The sequence below is a fragment of the Mytilus edulis genome, chromosome 11 (genome assembly GCF_963676685.1).
Source record: "Mytilus edulis chromosome 11, xbMytEdul2.2, whole genome shotgun sequence".
In the NCBI taxonomy this organism is placed as follows: Eukaryota; Metazoa; Mollusca; class Bivalvia; order Mytilida; family Mytilidae; genus Mytilus; species Mytilus edulis.
Window position 1 is genome coordinate 38,203,241 of NC_092354.1, and position 20,864 is coordinate 38,224,104.

Consider the following 20,864-nt stretch of genomic DNA (forward strand, 5'->3'; position numbering starts at 1 on the left):
GTCAGATGTCAGAAATGGTGACAAAAAGAACTAAACAAAATGACAATGACACATAAATTAACAAAGGAATGCTGGCAGTTACTGACATGCCAGCTCTAGACCATAATTAAAATGATTGAAAGGTAATGTCTTTATCAATGAATATCAAGCATATTCCCTTCCGTTAGGAGTTAAATATCTTACCATCATAAAATATAGCAGACGATCATACCAGATAATATGCCTACAACTTGCTATAAAATGAATATGTTAGTGTCCAATGCAAACACATTTTAAGTTGATTAATATTAAATCCATAATACACCATTTTTAATTACCTGACAACAGTATCGTGACTATGGCCCTTCTTAAAGTCTGTTTAAAGGTTTTTAAGACTTTCAGGTGAATACTGTCATTTTGGGTGCTTTGTAAAGAATATTACTATAAAAGATTGGATGGGGAATAAAATTGAAAAATGGAAATGGGGAATGGGTCAAAGAGACAACAACCCGACCATAGAAAAACCCACAGCAGAAGGTCATCAACATGTCTTCAATGTAGCGAGAAATTCCCGCACCCGGAGGCGTCCTTCAGCTGGCCCCTAAACAAATATATACTAGTTCAGGGATACTACCTGAACGTATAAGATGTCTACATATTGAAATATATTTACGATTGATGTTCTTGAACCGATGATAAAATTCAGTAAATTATTTTCTAACTTGTGATATCGAAAACCCTAGTGATATTTTTTTCAGTAATACATTTATTTCCTACTCTAAAATATAATACGTTGTTACATTCACACGCTAATCCTACAAGATATATAAATACCATAAGGGAACGTCACCATCTAAAAGTAGATAATAATACTAGTAAATCAAAAATATGTTATCATAGATGTTGGTATTAAGCATCCCATTAAGGATATAAATATCAAGATCAAGCAAATGGCAGTGTTCATTGTTTGTATTAGCTTTATTTTAAAAAAGATCCATCCGGATCAATTTCTTTAGTTTACCTACTGAATCGACATTATTGAGAACCAACTCATCCAACTATTCAAAAGTATTATTTAATGTTTGTATCAAATGTTGTTTCGATGGGTCTTTGCCTGTTCTATTCATAAGTTGTAACTCATAACAATACAGAGTCCGGTTAGCAGTAAGTGGTGCTCAGTAAATCCTCATTGGATTCCACTTGACGAAATACGTTTTTTCCAAAGCGAACAAAAAAAGTATCGAAGCAAGTCCGATTAACATAGGTATAATGATTGTTGTTATAAAAAATGACATATAAATTCGCAGTCTGATTTTTAAATGCTCATGTAACTATATGTGTCATTTTTATTCTTAATGAAAGTATGAGGGAAGGGGTATATAGGCTAGAAAAAAAATTTGGACAGATTCAATATCAACAGTATAGTCATACAATTTATCAGGTACTTCTAACGAATTATTGCCACTTCAAAAGTAATTAATTCCACTATCTTCAAAGACCTATTTGAAAAAGTGTAGAATAGATAGGCTTAAAAACGAAATCAATCAATATCTGTGAGGTGTTTTGTTCAGCTTCGAAAGACATTATATAGTAACATTTTAATTGTATTTGGTTATACTTGTAAAGCAGTAGCTTAAAGTTTATGTTTGTTTAAACATATGTCTTTTTTCGAAATGGAGTCAGATGGAATGATGGTGAATTTGTGAATTCCCTTTTCAGAACCACAATGTAAAACAAACCATCAGCATTAATGATAGTATAAGCAGCTTAACTAACCGGTACACAAATAAATTACTCGGCAAGTTCTTTTAGTTAATGTGTGATACGAGAAATAGGGTTATTATAGTTGTTGTTAGGATTAAAATGTACATTTAAAAAAATTGTTGTTTACGTAAATCAACTTTGTTCATTACTGAATTTAAAAAAGAGTTCAAAGATTTTTTGTCATTTTTTTCTTGATTTATCAATTTCAAGCTACAAGTACATAGTGAGAAATGGATAACGTCATATATGTCTTAATATTATATTCATCTATGTGATGTTTATCTGATTTAAAGGATGACGTTTCTCGATTTATTCAAGTCGTACTTTTTGAATTATTTGAGTTTGTTTGAAAAATACACAATCTGTTCATTTTTTTTTAAAGAAAATGCCAGAATTAGAGTAAAGGGAATATAGAATGAACTTCGAATAGATAAATCAAAGTTTATAATTTAAAAACGGAAAGTTATTTATTAAATAAAAAAATCAAACACTTCTAATGAATGTCGCATTTCTGCCTTGATACAAGCATGTTGTTATAATGAACTGGGAGGATTAAACCTGGATTAATATATTGACAATTACTATGCGAAATCACGTTTTTTTTTTACCGAATTCATTTTCAAATTTTGTTGGTTACTTCACTTAATTATTGTTCAGTGTTCATGAATATACCAAGGGTACGTCACTTAACAATTAAGAAACAATTTTACATGTTGTGCGTAGGAAGCACTTTATTTAAACTTCTGCAGATATTTGTAACAACCGGAAGTATAATTGAAGAAACTAGTTATTTCAATGAATAATTTTCGAGTTTTTTTATACCAGTAGCCACATTAAATTTCACGGTTTGCACTCTTGTTTGATATGACATATATATCTAGCATCGATATCCTTATCATTCTTTTCTAATATACATTAATGCTTTAACTGCAATATGTTACGTCAATTTGCTAAGTATCTAGAGTAATTATGTCTATAATAATAGGTTTTAAATGTACAATTGTTTATAAAACTGCATTTTTTTGCGGATTTAACTTGCTGACTATTATAAATATGTGTAATTTACCTTAAATAACTATTATGACGATATGATTTTTATTACATAAATATTCTTAACAATTCAACGATATCTATAGGCGGTAGACTGTAAAAGTAGCTACATATTCTTAGCTTTGAAACCAGAACAATTTTGGAAGCTGATCATGTTGTATATGTGGATATATGTAACGATAGCTATACAAATTATTCAAGTAAGTCTGATTATTTTTAAAAGTCATAAAGTTTGAATAAGAACAATTCATCGAAAGGAGTCTCATTTGGTTTGGTTATGTTTGTAGTTAGGTGTACTGATTCCGCATTATTTGGTTATAATCCCGTATCCCGTTTATCACGGTTAACATAACGCGTGTGATTTCGCGTGTTCACCTCTTTCCAGTTAATACTCAATATAAATTTACTTGCACGTGTAAATTTTATCAGAAATCGGTTAAAATCCAGGATCATGCTTACACCACAATGAGGCACCTTATCGTTATTTGTCAGCCTTTACTGGACATTTTTACCACACCCTAGACAAGAGCTGATGCTTCAAACACAAAGTTATTGTCCCATGACGTCACTATTTGAAGAGTCACATATTCTTTGGTTAAGTGTCGTTAATTCCACAATAACGATACGGTCGCTCGCTCATTGGTATTGGTTTTCTTTGCAACTACTGACCGTGTTAGCAAAAGTACTGAAAACAATTTTGATGATATAAACATCTTATTTCCTTAGGGAAAATATGCATCGTGTGTGCCTATATGTGCTTTTCATTAAAACGTTAAGAATTACAATGATGTTACCGCCGACATCAGAGTTATCGGTTTGAATAATTCTTTATTGCACTGTACGTAAAAAATGGTCTTAATACAATAATGGGACCGATTTACGATAAAATTAAACCGTTCATTATTTCATTTCAAATGGATTTTGTTTCAATAACATTAACAGTATCATTTTTTCCTGCGCCAGAATATGGACAAAACTGTTTTACTTTGAAAATATGAACATGAAATTGATTATGGAAATGAGGGATGTTGCAGAGAAACAACAACCCGACCAAACAGCAGACAATAGCCAAAGGGTCTTCAATGAATGAAACCTTTAAAAAGATACTTTCGTCGTATATGTAAAATAGCATCACTATGAAACATTCTTTTAAAGACAAATAAGTTATTCGAATATATATCATTCATGTCTGAGCAAGTAACTCGGTGTTTACTATTCAAGTTCGCCATCTTTTGGCTTTTGGCTTTTGGCTTTTGTTTGCTGTTTGATACATAATCTAATACTTTTGTTTTTTCCTCGTTTGAAAAGATTATATCTTTTTTTTTATTAATGTGTCTTACATAGCTGACTACACATTACATGTTTTAATCATTGTTAAAGGTCGAACGGTGACCTGTTATTGTTACAATATACTGTTCATTCTGTTGGATATAACAGTAGAAGAGGTGGTATGGTTGCCAATGATACAATTTTCCACAAGAGATCAAAAGTACAAAGAAATTAACAACTATATGTCACCGTACAGACTTTACCAATGAGAAAAGCCGATACTGCATAGTCAGCTATAAAAGTCCCAATAACAACGTTAAACGTTTTAAACGAGAACACTAACGACCAAATTTATGTATGAAAAAAGAACGATAAACTATATGTAACTCATAAACAAACCAGAACCACTGAACTACGGGTTCCTGACTTGGGACAGACATAAACATACACAATGTAACGGTGTTGAACATGTGAGCCGGAACCCAACCCTCTCCATACCATTTGAGAGTATAACAGTACAACATAAGAACAGACAGTATCCAACTAATCTAATCTTTCTTATTTATTATCAGGTTATAACTAGTCAACACAACTACGGTGGTAAGTTGAACTGTCAAATACACATGTACATGTATCATGTATGAAATATATGTCCAACATTTAATGCGCTTTTATTAGATGCATATTATCAAACGTTTATATCATTATTCAGTCATTTCACCAGAAGATCAGATACTTATTTCGTTAATATACATGATATAAATAACTAACTTAATCATTTACGTACAAACATCAGTGAGTTATGCACTTAATTAACTTCAAACAAAAACTGCAATATCGATGAATGCATAGCTGAAACGGATGATATATACTTTTCTTGGTTTATTATTTGTCATTACAGTATCTTATATGTCTATTTTTTAAATACACGAGAAGTATTTATTTATACCGACTTATGAATTTAACATATGACATCCATATTTGTACTGGTATTTATTGTAACAGCTTGATTCCTAATCCTATTACGATTTTAACTATTTGTTGTGATTACTAGTATCCTGTATTACGTGAATTAATCATTATATCTTATTGCTATTTATTCCACGCAGAGTCACTTGCAATGGCATAATCAAATGAATAGAAAAGTATCCAATATCTTAAACACAAATCAAAGTCAAAAATGTTTTGTTTGAAGTATTAATTAAGCTTTTGAATTTTTTAAGAACAGTTTTTTGTTGAAACATTGTCACAAATAGCCGCAACTTATTTAAAAGAAATATGAAAGTGTAGAACTTTGCCGGCAAATAATGAATAGCAATAAGGTTTATACAATTTATGACCCTAAGGCATGCAAGACTTCTACAAATATATATTCCATAACTGCAACTTGTGAGCTACAATATTTCTACACTCGAGACAGTTGGATTTTAATATTTGAAACGCGATGCTTGTCGAGCTTTTTAAATGATTAAAATGTAACTGTTGAGAGAAGAGAAATCTCGTAGAATACTTGTTCCTTTTCAAAGATTTTTTTCAAAGAAAATTATGTACTTTTAATGTGACGTCATCAGTCATAGTTTCCCTTTTTCGTGACATCACACAAGGTATAAAATTCTAAAAGAAAAATAAGAATATTAATATCCGACCAATCATTTGCTGAGAACAGATTTTTCAATAGTAAGGGATATATATTTTTCTCACACCGATCAGGAAGAGGGGAAATAGCGCAAAATTTGAGATATATAAGTCCATACGTTCATTTCTTCATGCGCCTTACTATATAAATGATCTGACATGATTGTGTTTACTTATTTGATGTCGAGACGATAACAAATCTTGGTAGAGAGTATCATACTTTGTGTTTGTTAGAGATATTTTTCTAAGGTCAATGCGAGTTTTATTTATTCTTGTTATCAACCTAAAATAAAAACTTGCTTTATAAAGTATTTTGTAAATAATTCTGTTAACAGGTAAACCATATTTAAATGGTTGTATCTCATCCCCTTTCAAGGGTGACCGTGGAATAGAAGTATTCTAACAATATGATTATGATATTTATCAAAACGATTTACATTTACAGAGTTAAAAAAGGGTCGCCGAAAATGTTTTAAGAAACACCACTACCGGGAAATACGTTTAAATCAAACTACTCCAGGTGATCCGGAAAAAAACACAAAACAACACAATAAAGAAAAAAGGGGCACTTGTAAATACTACCATCTCATCAAACGATAATTTACCTGCAAAAATACTCTTTCTTTAGTTTATTTAAACCACAATGTTTTCATTAATAATTAAACCGCGTTTACAACATATATATTTTGAAGTATCTTAATGCATCAGCAATGCACCTAGTAATGCTTATATCTTAGACAATAAAAAACCTGGACGGTGTCCAGCCGTTCCATCTGATCCCAAAGGTCCATGTGTTGACTTACCAATTTGCAGTGTAGATAGTGATTGTTACGGTGTTCAGAAGTGTTGTCCTAATGGTTGTGGACATGAATGTCTTTTTCCAGGTAAGGTAAACATTTAAATTTTATCAAAAGGCAAATTATAAAAAATGGTGAACTAAGGGACATATAAGAAAACTATATTGTGAACATGTAAATGAATATAAAAAGTAAAATCACAAAAATACTGAACAACGAGTAATACTCAAAACAGAAAGTCTTCAATAAAATGGTAAACTTATAAACTCAAACACATCAAAGGAACGATCACAAACTGTCCTATTCCTGACTTAATTAACCGTGGATGTATAGATAGCTGAACATCTCCATATAAAGTTCATTTTATTTGACACCACTCAAAATTGTATGTAACTTTTCAATATTACTTCGTAAGTGTCACTTATGCATCGGTCAAACTTATTTATAAACGTCTTCATCTTAGTCGATCCAAAACCTGGTATCTGTCCACCTAGTGGTGGCGGTACGTGTGCTGAGCACTGCAGTAAAGACAGCGATTGCCAGGATGTTCAGAAGTGTTGTTCTAACGGTTGCGGACACGATTGCTTCTTCCCAGGTAAGTTATACATATGATAACAAAATAAGTAGATACTAGATACAGGTTTTTCTTTTTTTTTATAATAATTTCTGCCATTTTTCTCCTGATATGGAAGGAAAATGTTTCTGCCATTTTTCTCCTGATATGGAAGGAAAATTTCGTCGTGACTTTTACGAACAGTTCATTTTTTCATTTAGTGTGTACAAAGATCCGAGTAACGCTTATCATGTTTAACGATCAATATATTACACAATGGTTATCAGGATTATAGTTTGAAACGCCAGACGCGAGTTTTGTCTACAAAAGACTTATCAGTGACTCTCAGGTCAAAATAGTTATAAGCCATTCAAGAACAAAGTTGAAGAGCATTGAGGACACAAAATTGGAAAAGTTTCTAAATACGCCTAAGGTGTGTACCAATAAATGATATTTCAATGTTTCTTTCTAAGTCACTGTTAAGCCTGGTACCTGTCCAACACTTCCACCTGATACTGTTGGGACATGTGTTGACCTTTGCACTGTGGACAGCGATTGTTTAGGTGATCAGAAGTGTTGTTCCCATGGTTGTGGACACAGTTGTTCCTCCACAGGTAAGACACGTAATCAGAAGTGTTGTTATCATGGTTGTGGACACAGTTGTTCCTCTCCAGGTAAGACACGTAATTCGAAGTGTTGTTCTCATGGTTGTGGACACAGTTGTTCCTCTCCAGGTAAGACACGTAATCAGAAGTGTTGTTCTCATGGTTGCGGACACAGTTATTCCTCTCCAGGTAAGACACGTAATCAGAAGTGTTGTTCTCATGGTTGTGGACACAGTTTTACCTCTAAGGTAAGACACGTAATCAGAAGTGTTGTTCTCATGGCTGTGGACACAGTTGTTCCTCTCCAGGTAAGACACATACTCAGAAGTGTTGTTCTCATGATTGTTGACACATTTGTTCCTCGCCAGGTAAGACACGTAATCAGAAGTGTTGTTCTCGTGGTTGTGGACACAGTTGTTCCTCTCCAGGTAAGACACGTAATCAGAAGTGTTGTTCTCATGGTTTCGGACACAGTTGTTCCTACACGTATATGAACAAAAGCAGTGACCTAAAGCATTGTCAAAATGGGAAGGTATGCTGATGATACTGTTGTTGAAATTCAACCAGATTGAGGTAATCTAATAAGGTTTCGATCTTTAATATTGTAGACAAATTGTTATTTAAAAAATAATGTAGATTTACATTTTTCCCTTCTTTATACTACTGTCTTATGTTTTAATACAAAGAGAGTGTTTTATTCAGATAAGAATACAGTTTGAAAAACAGGAAAATATGGCGTCTGTGACTAGTCGAGGGTATTGACGCTCCGATGTTTTTGTGCTAGTTTGAAGTTTTACAGTTCTGTATATGATTTTTCTTGGACTTTCGAATCTCAAGTAATAATATGTGAGTCTTTCTGAATAATAATTTTGATGCATTTACCAAAGAAAGATACTTTAATAGCCATTTGAAGTTCGGACAAAAGAAAAAAACAATCTAAATATAGATATTGGTAGTGATTTAATTGAGTAAATAAAACTCACGGTAGAATAGTTCGAAAACTAGATCGTAAATTGTTTGTAAACAAACCGAGTATTATACAATAACTATATATTGTTCATACATTAACATTAAAATATCTCGTAAGCCGAGAATGACGCAACAACAACAAATTACGAGCTTTGTTTCGTCAGCTAATGTTGGCAAACTCTCTGCTACACAGGAAAATGATGACTCTGTATTTAATGACTCAACACCTGCAAAACCAAAATCTGCAAAACGCCCGCATACATGTCTCTCTAGCGATGGCGATCATGGTTTATGCATCGAAACCGAATTAAATGAGATAAGGAATTCAATGAAAAACATATTGAAAAAAGAAGACGTTAAAATGATTGTCACTGAAACAGTTACAAGCTTGCTTGCACAAATGAAAAAAGAGATGAAAAAAAGAACTTAAAAAAGAAATGATGGTTGAAATTCAAACAAATAAAGAAAAGGTAGAACAGCACTTTAAGTCAGAGGTATCTAGACTTAGTAAAAGAATAGACAGTGTAGAATTTGACAATGCTAATATATTAGAAAAAAATGCAAACCTTCACAAAGAAAACAGGCTTTTGAAAGAAGAGATTGAAAATACGGGTAAACGTGTAACCGAAGCAATGGAATTGTCAAACTGGAATGAACAATACTCAAGGAAAAAAAATATTAAAATATTTGACTTTCCAGAAAAAAAGGGGAAAAGATTGCCTCATAGTTTTTTTCATGAGATAAGTAAACTGGGTGTAAAAATTGAACCATCAGAGATTGTAGCAGCACACAGGATACCAGGAAAACACGGCAAACCTAGACCAATTCTTGTGAAATTTATGCGCATGGAATCGAACATCTCTATTTTGCGAAATCGAAAACTTATCAATGAGAAGTTAGAAGTCCGCATCTCTGACGATGTTACAAAACTGAATCAAGGGCTACTAAATAGACTATACCTGCATGAGGATGTCACCAGTGCGTGGTATTTCAACGGTCACATATATGGCACCGACAGCAAGGGGGATCGGCATCGTTTTGACATTTATGACAACATAAGGCAGAAACTGGGCTCATAAGAATAGCTCCCGTATAATGCGGACCGGTTCTAACATTACAAATTTGGTATACCTTTATTCAAAGTTGTTTATTGTTGTTTATTATTTGTTGATATCTTGTAAAAATGTCATTCTTTTTTATATTGTTTTTAACACCAAAGTTGAAAGTTTGAACCTTTGCATTGTAGCCTGTATATTCAGGGAGTGGCATACCTATTTTATTTTTTTTACGGAATTTAGGGTCTATTTCCGTACTAGTCTTTAATTTTACGATCCGTTTCAAAACTTCCGGTAGAGAATTTAACAAAAACTGCACATTTGAAATACACATTTTTTAATATTTTTGGTAAAAAGTAATCGGTTTTCAAGCTAGTCTTCGATTTAAAAACTTCCGGGCCACTTCACTGATATGAAAAAATACACCGAACACCATCTCCTCTTGGAAATAGAAGTAAAATCTTATCTGTTCTCTGCGAGAATAATGAACCGTTAAAAAATGACTCGTAGACCTATACATTACAACTGTGAATTTGTCCTAGTACTACTTCAGAGGAATCTCTGCACATAATCGTGAGATTGATAAACAAACACTTATTAAATGAAACCCTTGTCAATACATTTTATCATACAATAAATGTTTAAGTGTTAGCTTCACTCTGGATAAATACAATATACATGTAACACTGAAATGAGCTGATGAGAGATGCATGTACATGTACAGTTAAGATGGGGTCAGCAATTTTAATTCAATTGTATATAAAGATGGTTGTTTTGTGTATCAGGATTTAAAGGTGCATGTTTATGGCATATGTATGTGTATATTTGTATGTGGTTTCTTTTCTTTTTTTCTTCAATTGTATTATTGCATGTACCTGTGTTGATAAAAATGCTTTGTTGTTATTATGTTTTTTGTTTGTTTCTTTTTTTCGTTACTTTACTTTCTTTTATTTAGCATGGGGATTATAAATTAGCATGTTGACTTTTATTATTATATAGGCTATTCTTTGGTATACATTGTCTGAGAATTTGTCTCTCTTAAAAACGAACAATACACAAATTAAAAATTAAAAGGTGCAAATTGAGGTACAAATGAATTTTCACAGAACTTTTTGATATATCTTTCAGTTTTACTTTAGCACAAAAATATTTGCTCATTTTATTTATACTATGATGCTCTCGACACTTTTTTTGGGGGGGTTGGGGGTAACTCTAAGTAAAAAATTGAAACATTGGGAAAACACTTTTACGTATAGATGCACATGTGTATGGTTTGTTGATACTGTTTGGATATATTGGGGTTATAGATATTTATATTTATTATTATTTAAGCTATTCTTGTTTAACCACTTGATAATATTATGTCGACTATAACTATTGGTAGTGTAAACTGCAGGGGTTTATCAGAAACAGTTAAAAGAATTGATATATTTACAAAATATAAGGACTTATATGATATAATTATATTAGTAGACACCCATAGCACATCTGAAAAAGAAAAACAATGGCTGCATGAATGGGGATATGTGGGGAAATTTAGTTCTTTTTCTAGTAAAAGTAGAGGGGTGGCTGTTCTTTTCAGAAATACTTTTGAATTTAAAATCCATGGAGAAACCATAGACTTGTCTGGTAATTTTGTTATATTAGATATCACCATTCAGGACTATCGTATAACTTTGGCAGCAATATATGGACCGAATAATGATGAACCAGCCTTTTTTGACAACATAAAAAACAAAATATCCCACTTTGGCAACTCGTCAATTGTAGTCGTGGGTGATTGGAATGTTGTTCAAGATTATGAGATGGACACATTATATTATAGAAATGAAAATAACCCCCAGTCAAAGGCTAAGATACATGAGGTTATGCATGACCTTGATTTATTAGATATATGGCGCCTGCAACACCCTTTTGAAAAGAGGTACTCATGGAGGGGTCCAAATCGCAAACGAAGTCGTTTGGACTACTTCATGATTACCTCTGATATAGAAGCATTTGTAATTTCATCAGATATAGGAATTAGTTATAGATCGGATCATTCTCCAGTACTTATTGTTTTAAAATTTTCAAGCCAGATTAGAGGGAAGGGTACATGGAAATTTAATAACAGTCTTTTGAAGGAAACTGAGTTTATTGAAAAAGTTAAAGGGGATATCAAAACTGTCATTGAAGAATATGAGTCTGATCCATCTATTGATATTGAGACAGAGGACAAACAGTTTAATATAAGCTATCAGCTTTATGGGATATGATTAAATTGAAAGTTCGTGGATCTGCAATCTCATTTTCGTCTTTCCGGAAGAAGGAACAAAATAATAAAGAAAAAGAATTATTATACAAGATATCATTATTAGATAAAAAAAAAACTCATAGAGAATAACTTGCCATCAGTACAACAAGAAAGGGAAGGGTTGGAACTAGAATTAAAAGTAATAAGAGAAAAAAATGTTAAAGGGATAATTACAAGAGCAAAGGCAAGATGGCAAGTAGAGGGGGGAAAGGGAAGTAACTATTTTTGTAATTTGGAAAAAAAACATTATACAGAAAAAGTTATTCCCAAACTTATTTTGGAGGACGAATCTGAGATAACGGATCCATGTATTATTAGAAATGAACAAAAACAATTTTATAAAAAATTGTATACTAGTTCTAACTCATTGTTACTTGAGACTCACAGGAGCACATTTCTTCAGCATGACAATCCTTTTATTACAAAACCTATTGAGGAAGAGGTGAAATCATGTGAAGGACCTTTATCAGTACAGGAATGTCTGTCTTCTCTTAAACATATGAAGAACTCTAAATCACCTGGTATAGATGGATTCACTGTTGAGTTTTATAAATTTTTCTGGAATGATATTAAATTTCCACTAGTAAGATGTTTAAATGAGGCTTTAGAGTATGGAAAGTTCTCTATCACTCAAAGACAGGGACTCATTACCTGTATACCAAAGGAAGGTAAGTCAAAGTTTTATCTTAAGAACTGGCGACCTATCACACTGCTGTGTGTAGACTATAAGATAGCTACAGCCAGTCTAGCAAATAGATTTAAAAAGGTCTTGGTAAATATAATTAGTCAAACACAAAAAGGTTTTCTTAAAGGTAGGTATATTGGCGAATGTACTAGATTTATTTATGATCTAATGGAAAAGATGGAATAAGACGACATTCCTGGACTTTTACTTTTAGTCGATTTTGAAAAAGCTTTCGACACAGTCGAATGGTCTTTCATATATGAGGCTTTGCAGTTTTATGGATTTGACCATACATTTATAAATTGGATTAAGGCTTGCTACTGTGATGCTTCTAGTGCTGTGTTGAATAATGGTTATATTTCAGAATTTTTTTCATTAAAAAGGGGGGTCCGTCAAGGGGATCCTCTGTCTCCTTACCTATTTATTTTAGTGCTAGAATTACTTAGTGCAGCTATTAAAAATGACCCTGAGGTTGCAGGTGTAACAATTAATGACTCTGAATTTCTGTTGAGTCAATACACTGATGATTCTTCCGTAGTCCTGGATGGTAACCAAAAATCCCTAAATCAGTGTTTATACTTGTTTGATAAATTTTCAGAATGTGCTGGACTTAGGTGTAATGTTGACAAAACCGAAGCCGTATGGATTGGGTCAAAAAAGGGTTGTATGGAAAAACTTTTGCCAGAAAAAAAATCTTGTTTGGAACCATTCTGGGAGGTTTAAACTACTAGGTATATGGTTTGAACTTGCTAAAATGGATAAAACTCTATGTAATTTTACAGCCAAGATAAACAGTATCAAGTCATTACTCAATACTTGGGCTTATAGAGAACTGACATATATTGGGAGGGTTGTAGTTATTAAGACTTTAGCACGTCCCATTTTGGTCCAAGTTCTGACTGTCCTTCCTAACCCCCCAGAAGGGGTTTTGAGGGAGATTCAGAATATATTTTTTAACTTTTTATGGAAAGGAAAACCTGATAAAGTGAAAAGGGCAGTGATAATGTCCGAACACTGCGATGGTGGTCTTAAGATGCCCAATATTTATTATGTTTGCTATAGTGTAAAATTGTCTTGGCTGTATAAATTATTAGATCCCCAAAACTACTCTCCTTGGAAAGTCTTGCTACTTAGTTATATACAAAAATTTGGGGGGGACAAGATTTTACACTTAAGTCAGGAAGGTTTACTTTATTTAGCAGAAAAAGTTAATCCATTTTGGCATGATATCCTGGTAAATTTTTCCAAGTTAAAAAATAAGCTTAAAGCTGAAAACAATACTGAAATTTTGACCCAGTCCATATGGCTGAATCCAAACATCAAAATAGATGGCAAGATGATTTTGAGGTTCAAATATGTTGAAAATAGTATATTCTTCATTAATGATCTTATGTCAGATAATAATACATTATTCTCATATGATGAATTTAAAAAAAAGTATGATATCAATACTAACTTTGTAGAATTTTATAGTATTTTAAGTGCGATTCCAAAGAGATGGAAAAGTATAATAGAAGGTAGTTCAAAACTGGAAATTATTGAAAATAAATTAATAGATAAAGTTAAAAAGGAACCAAAATCTTGTAAATTTTTCTATACATTATTTTTGGAGGATAATAAAGTGTTATCTTTATCTTCCCGTGAAAAATGGGATAGAGATTTAGATATGCAGATTGAGGATTGGAATGCTATTTATTCCATGCCCTTCTTCATAACCAGAAACTCTTTTTTGCAAAACTTCCAATTTAAGATTGTTCATAGGATTCTACCATGTAATTCTTTTTTATTGAAATGTAAATTAAAAGAAACTGAACTTTGTACGTTTTGTTCAGAAATTAAAGAAAATATTTTTCACATTTTTTGGGAATGTAATGTATCACAAAACTTCTGGCTATCCGTTATAGATTGGATTAAAAATTATGGCATTCTCCTGCCTTTTAGTGCAAAAGAAGTCATTTTAGGTGTGTCTGAGGATTTTGTCAACAGTAAAATAGTTAACAATATTTTGTTGTATTTCAAATATTATATATACAAATGTAGATGTAAGAACATATTCCCCACAACATGTGGTGGGGTAGAATATTTAAAATATTGGATTAATATAGAAAAATACTCTGTATGTTTCTTAACCCCTGTACAAAAAGTAAAAATGGATCAGAAATGGCATTTGTTAGAAGCAGCTTTTATTTAATTTATTTGATTAATTAACAAAATCTTTTTGTAATATTTATATCTATATCTTATTATATCCATATGACTTAATTGATTTATCAAGTATTACTTTATTTTTAAAATGTGTATCGAATACTGTAGTATGTAATTTCACATGTTTCATCATCAAAAATAAAATAATTACAAAAAAAAAAGAATACAGTTTATAAGACAAGTTGAAAGAGTTGGTATTACTTTGCTTCATAAAAAAGAATGGCTAACGTAGATACAAGTATCTTGTCTTAGGGAGGGATAAATCCTACTTTGAAAAGAATCACTCTGATTCAAACAAAAAATTCTCTGAAACCGATATTATCAAGATGCTTGATTTCTTGATTGACAACATATTTGTTACGTTCGATGGACGTATTTTTCAACAGACTGTCGGCATCCCAATGGGAACAAATTGGCCCCTCTACTTGCCAACTTGTTTCTTTATTATTATGAGGCTGACTTCATGCAGAAACTTCTTAGGAAAAAAGATAAGAAGTTAGCAATATCCTTTAACTCTACTTTCCGCTATATAGATGTTGTTCTTTCACTAAACAATTCAAATTTGGTGACTATGTGGAACGCATCCATCCCATCGAATTGGAGATAAAGGATACTACAGATACAGTTAAGTCGGCTTCATATCTTGACTTACATCTAAAAATCCACAATGAGGGTCGGTTGAAAACAAAACTTTACGACAAAAGAGATGATTTCAGCTTTCTAATTGTGAACTTTCCATTTCTAAGTAGCAACATTCCAGCAGCACCTGCATACGGGGTATATATCTCCCAATTTATACGATATTCCCGTGCTTGCATTTCCTATCATGATTTTCTTGATAGAGGGTTCCTGCTCTCAAGGAAACTATTAAACCAAGAGTTTCAAATGGTGAAGTTAAAATCATCCCTTCGTAAATTTTACGGACGCCATCACGAGTTGGTTGACCGTTATGGAATAACCATTTCACAAATGATATCGGATATGTTCCCTACGTCGTAACTACAATCCCCTTCCCTTTCATGAATGTGACCTACCGAATTAGACTATTTACCGGATTTGTAATCACATAAGCAACACGACGTGTGCCACATGTGGAGCAGGATATACTTACCCTTCCAGAGCACCCGACATCACCCCTAGTTTTTGGTGGGGTTCGTGTTGTTTATTCTTTAGTTTTCTATGTTGTGTCATGTGTGCTGTTGTTCTTCTGTTTGTCTTTTTCATTTTTAGCCATGGCGTTGTCAGTTTGTTTTAGATTTATGAATTTGACTGTCCCTTTGGTATGTTTCGTCCCTCTTTTATAAACTTCTGATCATATCATATTTGTATATTTCAATATATATATTTTTTTTAAACATTATGGAAGAGAATATGATGGTGAAATACGTTTGATTATTTAATGTTATGAGTGTGTCACTCCAAAGGGAATGGCAATATTGTCACCAATTATCTTCATCCTTTCTTGAATGGTGTTATTTTATACATATTTTCTTAGCATTGCCATGTAATCGAGAGATTTTACCAGCCATAATAACAGATTCAACCCACATTTTTCTTAAAAATATCCTGTACCAAATCAGAAATATTACAGTTGTTATCAATTATCTCGTTTATATATGCTGGCGTTTGTTTTTGTTGCCCGTTAGTGTTCCTATGTTTTTCTCTTATAATTGATATGTTCCCACGGTCAAAGTGTGTAAACCGGTTTGTTTTCTTTTAATCGACGTATGTCATTTGAACAGCAGTATAATACTGTTGCCTTTATCTATCATATTATGTAATTGGAATCAGCACTTTATTCATGAAACATAACTTGAGAAAATATTTCTTTCATATTCTACTTCTTTCATCACTCGACAAGTGCATACCTCGATTATAAGTTTACTATTAATGAATGTGTTAGGTTATTATAGCAACAATTACTAATCATTTTAGTCAATGTTTGTCCGCCTGAACCAAAATGTCCAGTACCTCCAAATGGTCCTCCAGGAACATGCAAACCGCAGTGTAAATTTGAGTACAATGTTATCAATGAACTCCGATGCAGAGTAAAGTGTGTTATTGGTCCACAAGGGCCACAAGGACCACCTTGTCCGCCAACCGGGGTAACATTTAGTTTACTTTGATTTAAATTATGTATTTCTTCGACCATGTAACCATGGTACATATAGAACGCGACCAGAATTAGATAATTCAGTGGTTCAATTATGTATGGTTCGAATATCTATGGTGGTGTATTGTTCTCATTTTAAAGAAAAGTAGTTCTGAAATCTACAATTATAACTTATCAAAAATTGTCATCGATTTCTCACACAGACATTTAAAACTTATTGTGGTTATACAAACTTGATAATCAAAATGTATGAGCCAGGAAAGAAACTATTCGTTTAGCAAATGCGTTTGCCACTGTTGGCTTCCTTTCGTGGAAAATGATTTTGGACTAGTCTTCAAATAATCCTTAATTGAATTCTTAATTTTTGTGTTTTTGGGATTGATTTAGTTTGTTCATCTGTGTCTTATACAATGACATAATTTCGAAATCATTATTCATTTTAATAATTTCAAATCGAAAAGATCAGAAAGTATCGAACAAGATTCATATATTCTTGCAACACTAGAGTAAAATAAGTCTTTAAAATTAAATATTTAATATATCCACGCAGCAACCTGATAAGTCAAAATAATATATTACTGTTAGAGACAGTGACGTATCGTTAATAGCAGCATATTTATATATTGATTTATTGAAGGTGCTCGTGTTCATTTGGGTGTAGTCCAAGAATAACATAAAGTAAACGCTCGTTTACACTGCGTGTACATATCTGATTTTTCTACTCCAATTTTCGCGTTTACCAGCCAGTAAATGTTCGATTACAAAACTGCGTTAACTTGGTCAAAATGTTTTATTAATACTGTAAAATCATCAAAATATAAGGAATTTTTTTACGGAAGATTTAGCTTAGTAATGTTTCGAGACTTGAAATAAAGCAGAAGACTATATAATAAATATAAAAATCGAAAATAATCGATAAAACATGTTTACGGAGTATACATTATACTTATTTTAAATTATTTGCCACAGTTCATGATTTAATGAAATTAAAAATGATTTAAATGATCGACAAAGTATCATTTAAATTCCATCAAATACTTTAATTGCTGCAGACATACATGTGTAGTTTCAGTTTTATTTAATTGTATATGTACTTGTATACCATCATTTTTAGTGTCCCGGTGCAGGAATACCAGAGCCGCCGGCTCAACAAGGTTTCTCTGGAGCACTATTAGGAGGTACGACTCATTAACCAGTAAAACAATGTATTCAAGGTCGAATTACTTAAACAATGCTGAAAAATGTCATTATGCCAAAATACTATTCGAAAAGCCAATGACGAACCAAGATAAACAATATAATTGGTGTTGTCTTCATATTAGGCAGAGTACAACGTTTTAATGTAAAAGGTTTATGGAGAAAGTTGCAATACTTTTACCCAGAATTTGAACAATCTTCTCAAAACTTTGACTAGAAACTCATTAGTTTCAGAGATTTTATATTACGAGTTTAGAAGTAAACAGCATTGATTCTTCTACTATTTCGTGTGGTTTTTTTTTCCTTTTCACTTACCACTTTGTTTTTCAAAATATTACTTCTGTCAGCTGATATTAATTAATAAACATTCTATGAACGAGAAGTATATAATGGCATAGATGTTTTAAACGACTGAACAGATTTGTCTTTTGTAGACGAAACGCGCGTCTGGCGTATAAACTAAATGTTGTCCTGGTATCTATGATGAGTTTATTTGTTATTAAGGAGAACGTTCGAAGCCGGGCACATGCCCAGTGCTCCAGCCAGGTTCTGGAGGAACTTGTGTTGAAAAATGCCGAACAGATTCAGATTGTCCCTGGAAACTTAAATGCTGTTCTAGTGGTTGTGGACATATTTGCCAATATCCGGGTAAGTTATAGGTTTTAAACGTCTGGCGTATTAAATTATAATCCTGGTACCTTTGATTAGTATTTACACCACTGGGTCGATGCCACTGCAGGTGGAAGTTTTGTCCCTGAGGGTTTCACCAGCAGCACTTCGGTGTTGACAAGAATATCAATTATATTGTTGTTTTTTTAAATTTCCTGTGACACAACTTCTATTTTTTTCGAAAAAAAATAAGGATGTTCTTATCCCAGGAATAGATTACCTTAGCCGAATTTGGCCCAACTTTTTTGCAATTGTGGGTCCTGTATCTGTATATATCTTATAATGTAATTAAATCAAAAACTGTTCCGCGGACTTTATGATATTGGTTTTAGCTCATTGTAGAAGACCATACGATGACTACTAGTTGATAAGATACATGTCATGTAGGGTCAGTTGTGTTATTTGAAACCATTCACAGTCTCATTACTGTATATGCTTATCAGATAGCCATTGTACATGGTACATTAACGCAGTGTTCTTGACAGATTTGCAATGAGTAAACTCATAAATTACAATTTATCTATGAAATTTAATTCATGATATGGACGGTAAAACTAACGATAACTTTGAAATAAGCGAATAAAGGAAACTGAACAATTAAGATTTACGGATATCATGTTGTTCAACTTAAACGAAACATTATTGGAATATATGCTTACACATTGATATGAAATAGTATTGATAACAAACGATTTAAGGGTAGGCCTTGTTAACACAAAATTGTTTCCTCTCGTTTCATTGTACTTCCTAACTAAACTTTATCTTAACTACTGCTAGGTCTGTCCGTCCAGCGTAGTACTGTATCAATATACGAAAAAACTGAATTTCACTAGATGCATACGTATCAACGTCAGAATGAGGACGTTACATCCGAGGCCTCGATTATCGAGAGTTTAATGCTCTCTGCAAGTTAAGAACCCTTGAAATAATTATGCAAGGAGTCCATAGGTGACCTGCTGTCAGTCAGAATTTGTGTCGCTATCAGGTATATCATCCTTTTCCAGTGGCAGTCGGAATTTGTCCGACCTTCATATCGGACGTCCTCAAATACAAGACCTACATATTGTATGCATTAGTATTGCATTTGTCCTGAACATCATTATTGCCACTGGACGTAAAGCATTTAACATTCATTCAAGCAATAACTATGACAACTGTTTACTGTCGCCATTAGTTTTAATAAAAAAGATGAGAAATATCTTCAAATAATATCTTAAAAACAGGTGTGTACAACTTCCACACGTAGGTACAATCTTTTTTTGACGCGTCTGAGATCTGGGTTACGCTATTGGAGTTGATCTACAACAAAAGCAACGGATATTCTCGTTTGTAAACGAGATTCCCAAATGGGAAAAGTACACATAGTAATGGTAATTTGGATTTTCTTTTTAAGGACCGATACCTACTTGTGCGCCTGCTTGTGACAAGTCATGTCCTTTTGGTTTTGTGCTAGATGAAAACAACTGTCCTATTTGTGAATGTAAAACCGGTAACACATTATATATAGTGTTAATTTTAATTTTAACGACAAGTAGATATAGGAAGAAGTGGTATGAGTGCCAATGAGACAACTCTCCATCCAAGTCAAAATTTGAAAAATTACAAACCATTATTGGTCAAATAACGGTCTTTAACATAGCGCATTGGTTCACACCAAACAGCAAATTCCACAAATGAGCAGTGTGAAAACATTCAAACGGGAAAACCAACGGTCTAATTTATAAATAAACAACAACCTCTGAACATCAGATTCCTGACTTAGGATAGATGCAAACAAATGCAACAGATTAAGACGTTTAATAGAAACCAACATTCGTCATTATCGTGCTTAACTGGAACAACAGTGTTACTTCAGAACACAAAAATACACTCTATTAAATATCAAACAAAAACATATTAACACAAAAATTAACATACATTTAAGAAATAACGTTGATCTATTATACAATGTAAATACAGCATCAATAAAATGAGGGATGAACAAATATAGTAAACGTAGTATACCGCTGTAGTTTGTTAATCAAGT

The 20,864-nt window shown here is 32.6% G+C and overlaps 1 protein-coding gene across 1 annotated transcript; it reads left to right on the forward strand.

Moving 5' to 3' along the window:
* The first annotated feature begins 1,652 nt into the window (after positions 1–1,652).
* LOC139494237 (WAP four-disulfide core domain protein 3-like) lies at positions 1,653–20,404 on the forward strand. Its single transcript, XM_071282406.1, has 9 exons — positions 1,653–1,673; positions 4,635–4,662; positions 6,435–6,581; positions 6,958–7,089; positions 7,521–7,661; positions 16,795–16,964; positions 18,087–18,150; positions 18,674–18,817; positions 20,232–20,404. Exons 1-9 carry the CDS (start codon positions 1,653–1,655, stop codon positions 20,402–20,404), a joined length of 1,020 nt encoding a protein of 339 aa, XP_071138507.1.
* Positions 20,405–20,864: the final 460 nt, after the last annotated feature.

Coding starts and splice junctions, on each gene's coding strand:
- LOC139494237 (XM_071282406.1), top strand. CDS start 1,653: ATGGAGTCAGATGGAATGATG. Junction 4,663..6,434: donor TAGTCAACACAACTACGGTG/GTAAGTTGAACT, acceptor CTTATATCTTAG/ACAATAAAAAACCTGGACGG. Junction 18,818..20,231: donor ACATATTTGCCAATATCCGG/GTAAGTTATAGG, acceptor TTTCTTTTTAAG/GACCGATACCTACTTGTGCG.